The sequence below is a fragment of the Aedes albopictus genome, chromosome 1 (assembly GCF_035046485.1).
Source record: "Aedes albopictus strain Foshan chromosome 1, AalbF5, whole genome shotgun sequence".
In the NCBI taxonomy this organism is placed as follows: domain Eukaryota; kingdom Metazoa; phylum Arthropoda; class Insecta; order Diptera; family Culicidae; genus Aedes; species Aedes albopictus.
In genome coordinates this window covers 220,707,204-220,713,505 of record NC_085136.1, presented here as the reverse complement: position 1 = coordinate 220,713,505, position 6,302 = coordinate 220,707,204, and the positions used below count along the sequence as shown (strand labels likewise).

The following is a 6,302-nucleotide window of genomic DNA, read 5'->3' as shown; positions in this document are numbered from 1 at the left end:
TCGGCGAGATCCGGTTCAACACACGCCGACTGAAAGACGCTGCGGTGAAAAGGCTTTTCGTCGAGGAGGTAGAGAACCGTACTGCGGATATTCCAGCAGGTGGAGGCGTAGAAGATCAATGGAGCGCCATCACGAACGCCTTCATCGCCACCGGCGAGAATAATTTGGGTGAGCTACGCACCCAGAGAGAGCAGTGGATCACGATAGAGCGAACGAAAATACGAGCAGCCAAAGCCGTAGCCCGTCAGCGCTATTCGGCTCTCGAGAAGGAAGTGAAACGCTCAAGTTGACGGGACAAAAGAGCGAGGGCGGACTCCCTAGCCGACGAAGGCGAGAAAGCCGCAAACACTGGCGACATTTGTCTCCTCTACGATGTTTCACGTCGTCTTAGTGAGAATAAGATGAATGCTACGATGCCCGTGAAAGACACGTCTGGACAGTTACTGACCGAGCACTTTGGAAACCTTTTTCAAGTGTCGGTCACGCCATCTATACCTCAACATGATCCGCCAAGGGTTCGACGCATTACTCGTGTCAACACCGAAGCTCCATCAGTGCAGGAGAAAAAACAGCCATCCATAGCATGAAATCGAACAGAGCCCCAGGGGCCCCAGCTGAGATGCTCAAAGTTGACCCCGTAATATCTGCACAACGATTTGGGATTTTTCTGCACAACTACTGCATCAATTATTCTGCAACATATGGGAAACCGCGACATTTCCGGCCGACTGGATGCAAGGCGTCTTAGTAAAGGGTGACCTGACTGTATGCGATAATTGGAGGGGCATCATGTTACTGTGAATCGTTCTCTAAGTCCTCTGCAAAGTGATCCTTAACCAGATACAGGAGAATTTTGACGCAACGCTCCGATGGCAGCAAGCAGAATTTCGTGGTGGACGATCCTGTGTGGACTATATTTTCACGCTCCGTATCATCCTGGAGCAAATCAATAAATTCCAAGAGTAACTCTATCTGGTGTTCATTGATTGTGAAAAAGCTCAGGTCTCCCTGAGAAAATCATAGGCCTCATTGAAGCACAGTACAGGGCATTTTCGTGCAGGTACTGCACAACGGTGTTTTGTCCGATCCCATCCGGGTCGTGCCTGGAGTGAGGCAAGGATGTATGTATATCTCTTTATTGTTGATATTTCTCGGTGAACGAATAAAACAATCTCGTTTTTTGCGTGACGTTTCGGCCTAATCACATTTCAGCCATCTTCAGACGCCTAAAAGTTTATTACAAAAAACACGAAATTAAAACATTAACATTACACAATTTTTCATTTTACATTTTTTCACCCAACTCACAATTTGATCGCCGCAGCTGATGCTACCTCCTATCCAGCTGGGAGATCACGTACCATTGTCTAGTAGGGTACTTTGCGGTTGTGGTGCACGTCCTCTCTCGTTTCCTCTTCGTCGTCTATCGTTGTTCGTCACTTGTCGCAGCTTAAACACTAACGCATTGTAATTCGTGTTGAACAATCCACACTCACGCTGGAGGTTCACTGTATTAGCTTCCCCTGTCAGCTTGATATGGAATGTCTCCGCGACTACTCTGCTCTCCTGGTCGGCGATTCGTTCAATTATTTTCGTCTCGTCAAAATTAAACACATGGCCGTCACATAGCGTGTGGTGCGTTAATCCATTCCTGTTGTCTTTCCGTTTTACGTCATTTTTGTGCTCGTTGATACGCGTGTCTAGTTTCCTCCCCGTCTGTCCGATGTACACCTTTCCATCCCCTGTTCCACAAGGTACCGAATACACCACATTTTTATGTTGTCCTGGTGGGATCGGGTCCTTGAGTTTAGCAAAAATCTCATTTTTCAATTTCGATTTTGCTTTCACCGCCAATGTTATGCCCTGTTCCTTGCAACTTTTCACTCAGGCATGGGACATATGGCGTGGGAATGTACTTCGTTTCGTCCACCTCCTTGTCGTTCTGCAGTTCGTTGTAGTGCTTGTGTACCCTCTGTTTCAAGACATTCTGAATGAACCAGTTAGGGTAATTGTTACACTTCAGCATTTCCTTCACCGTACTGATGGCCGAAGGGCGGTGCTGTGCATCAGTCAACTTGATAGCCCTATCCACCAAGGCAATCGCAGTATTGCGTTTGTGGGAGTACGGACTTCCCGAAATGAAATCGAGATACCGTCCCTTCGTCTGTTTTGGTAGCCACGTTTTCTCAAGGATTCCTTCTTTTCTCGTTACCATGATATCAAGAAACTTGATTTGCTCTTGTTCCTCTTTCTCCACAGTGAACTGCAGCCTATCATGGAAGTCATTGAAAATCTCCAAGATTCGATCAACGTGTTCCCTCCGTGCAACGCAAAAACAGTCATCCACATACCGCCTGTATATCACCATATCGAGTTGCTCTGCACTCACCATCTGTATGCTCTCCTGTTCCAAACGCTCCATAACGATGTTCGCTATAACCGGAGACAGCGGTGATCCCATCGGTACCCCGAAGGTTTGTGTGTAGGTAACTCCTCGATAGTTGAAAAACGTAGAGTCTAACACTAATCTTGTTGCATCCAAAAAACTTCGCTTATCAATCTTCGTATACCTTGCTACCTCGCTCCACCTTGCCTCGATACACTCCACCGCGTACGGCACCGGGACATTGGTATACAGCGATTTCGCATCCAATGAAAACAGCATGTGCTCCTCGGGGATCTGCATTCCTGTTATCTGTTGTGCAAACTCAAAACTGTTTTTGACGTGGTGTTCTGTTTTTCCAACAACATTTTCCAGGACTCCTGCCAGATATTGGGCCATCTGGTAGGTAGCGGATCCGATCGTCGAAACTACTGGCCTCAACGGTCTGCCCTCCTTGTGCAACTTCGGAAGGCCATAGATTCTGGGAGGGTTACAGCTCGAAATTTTCATTTTCCGGTGTTCGCTCTTCTCTATGCATTTCTGATCCAACCATCCGTCAACCGTCGCATTTATCTTCCTCATAATCCTATTGGAAGGGTCAGCTCGTAGTTTCCGGTATGTGTCTTCATCGTTGAGCAGTTCCATCATTTTAGCGTGAAATTCTTCTGCTTCAATAATGACGGTCTTGTTGCCCTTATCTGCTTTTGTTATGAGCAGATTCGGGTTTTCCTCCAAGAAACGCCTGCTTGCAGCTCTATCCTTCTCAATCCACTCCAACTTCCCGTGTCTGGGTTGTCGGACATAATTGATATGATTCGTAATTGCCGACGCAACCTCCCCGCGAATCTCGTCTGCATTCTCCTTGAATCGAATCCCCTTTTCAATACCGGCTACTATTTCAACATACGGCATTTTTCTCTTATTCTGTACGTTGAAATTCGGACCCAGCGAAAGGGTTCGTTGTAAGAAGTCCGGGATTCGGGTGTTGGTCGTGTTTTCAGCCCATTCTTCTCGATGTTCATTTCGGCTATCCGCTGATTTTTCATCCTCTCTATCTTTCTCTCTCCTCTCCTTTTCGACTCTTCGTGTACGGAACGGCTCTTCTTCTCCACCATTTTCTTCACTGCAACTATATCTACATCTGCAACTACATCTTCATCTGTGAGTTGTGGGGTGAAAACATGTAAAATGAAAAATTGTGTAATGTTAATGTTTTAATTTCGTGTTTTTTGTAATAAACTTTTAGGCGTCTGAAGATGGCCGAAATGTGATAAGGCCGAAACGTCACGCAAAAAACGAGATTGTTTTATTCGTTCACCGAGAAATATCAACAATAAAGAGATATACTAGTTAACGGTGATTAAATCCATCAAGTAAGGATGTACAGGGGATGGCCAAAATGTTTGGGATAGGCAACTTTTTTTCTCCCACAAAAAATTCAACATGCTGTAACTTTTCATAGAGTGCATCAAAAAATCTCAAATTTTGACTGTTTGTCAACCTATTATGTGTGCATCACTGGTACAAATTTGGGCTCGATTGATAAATATTTCGCGAAGTTAGAACCGTTCGCGTAAAAGACTATTTTTTAGACAACTCATTTTTGAGCTGTCATATCTCGGAAACCAGTTAACCGAATTGAATGATTTTTTTAACGTTTATCAACAATATATTGATGCTTAATACGACGTTATAAAATGTAATATTTTCTCACGGCGAATTAAGTTATATCGGGTTGAAATTTTTACCCATATAGAGGAAAATAAGTAAAATTTACAATACCACACAAAAATTATTAAATGTGTTCTTCTTTCAATCTAAATAGGCTCTAATATATCTGATTAGAGATAATTTGAGAACAGAAGTGGAAAATCTTTGGATATCAACACTAAAATTTATTGACATTGATGTAAAAAAATTACATTTTTTCGAAAAAAGTCCAAAAAGTGTCAATCCATGATAACTTTTTTCAACGTTTAAAAAGTATCTATGTTTTAATAGTTCGTGAAGCATTTACATATAGTTAGTGTACGTTCAAAATTTCATTCAATTCGGTTTACTGGTTTCCGAGATATGACAGCTCAAAAATGCGTTGTCTAAAAAGAGGTGTTTTACCCGAACGGTTCTAACTTTGCGAAATATTAATCAATCGAGCCCAAGTTTATACCAATGATGCACATATAATAGGTTGACAAACAGTCAAAATTTGAGATTTTTTGATGCGCTCTATGAAAAGTTATAGCATGATGAACTTTTTTGTGAGAGAAAAAAAAGTTGCCTATCCCAAACATTTTGGCCATCCCCTGTATGTATACTATCACCGCTACCTCATAATAATCGACGAGATCATGGTAGGTGCGATTGACCGTGAACAAAATCGTGGATTGGCAGTCTCATATGCAGAGCAAGCTCGATGATCCTGCCAATCGCTCCTCAGCGGCAGGTCTTACTATCAACGTCAATAAGACCAAATCGTTGGAAGCGCACGGATCAAGAGAGCGAGGACTGTTTTGCGAGTTTAATGTATGGAAAAACAACCAGATTAGTCGACGCACCAAAATCCAAATTTTCAACTCGAACATGAAATCTGTGCTGCTAAGTATACGCCAGTGAAACCTGGTGTGTATCAGTGCAGAACACTCAACGGCTGCAAGTCTTCATCAATAGATGCCTATGCTATATAATTCGAGCATGGTGGCCTAGGGTGGGGCCAATTTTAAAAAAATCTCTCCGGGATTAGATTTCCCTAGCGGAAAGTGATCTACTAGTCGAAATAAGTGAGCTGTACAAAAATGAGCGATTTCGGTTGATATTTAGGGGTGGCGCAAAGTGTTTAAGTGAATTTTTTGCTGGAACAAACCTTCAAAAAACATTTCAAAGTTTATTTCCAAACATAACATTAAATGTTATGTCTAGAAATTTTCTAGACTAAATTGATGATTCTAGAACCCAGTTGGACCAAATTTGTGCTCAAAATTGCGATACCAGAAGAGAGTTTCTGAGATATTTGAAAAATATATCGTATTTCGGTATTTTTTGAGTTAAATACCAAAATATGACATTTTTTCAAATATCTCGGAAACCAGTGGAGATATTGCAATTTTGAGCACAAATTTGGTCCAAATGAGCTCCAGAATCACCGATTTAGTGTAGAAATGTTATGTTTGATAATAAATTTTGAAATGTTTTTTGATGGTTTGTTCTAGAAAAAAATCACTTAAGCTCTTTGCGCCACCTCTAAATATGAACCGAAATCGCTCATTTTTGTACAGCCTACATATTTTGACTAGTAGATCACTTTCCACTTGGGAAATCATATCCCGGAGAGATTTTTTGAAATTAGTCCCACCCTAATGGTGGCCTCACAATTGGATCCCCAACGTGGAGCTCCATCGTCGATGTCATCTAAAGCCGATAGCGACAGAAATTCGGGAGCGAAAGTGGAGGTGGGTCGGCCACACTCTACGCAGGGGCGGGAACGAAATCTGCAAGCAAGCGTTACAATGGAACCCTGCAGGACATCGCAGTAGAGGCAAACCCAGAGGCTTATGGTGGCGCAACCTCAACAACGAAATCAAACAAGTCGACAGAAATTCTTCAAATATATTCACAAAATTGATCGACGTCAAAAGTTATGCCATTAAAACAAAATTGTAGCGTCCTCAGCCGTTGAAAGACGTGGCTCCCATAGTGATCAACTTCTTCCCGTTGATCAACTACCCCCCAGATTACAGTACAATAAATTGACAGCCATATAATTCTCCTTTTATCATCAGCTGATATATTTCTTGTTTTTGATGTTGCATATTATTAACTCTAAATAAAATGAACTTGGTCAGAGGCGCTAACTTAGGGAAGAGGTGGAAGAGGGAATGCATGGTAAGGCTTGCGTTCAACACAACTCAGCTATTTGATTTCA

At 42.4% G+C, this 6,302-nt stretch overlaps 1 protein-coding gene across 1 annotated transcript; it reads right to left on the bottom strand.

Annotated features, from left to right (window-relative positions):
• Positions 1–1,819: 1,819 nt before the first annotated feature.
• LOC134291121 (uncharacterized) lies at positions 1,820–3,295 on the bottom strand. Its single transcript, XM_062858452.1, has one exon. The coding sequence runs from the start codon at positions 3,293–3,295 to the stop codon at positions 1,820–1,822; it is 1,476 nt and encodes a 491-aa protein (XP_062714436.1).
• Between the last annotated feature and the right edge of the window lie 3,007 nt (positions 3,296–6,302).

Coding starts and splice junctions, on each gene's coding strand:
- LOC134291121 (XM_062858452.1), bottom strand. CDS start 3,295: ATGCCGTATGTTGAAATAGTAGCCGGTATTGAAAAGGGGATTCGATTC.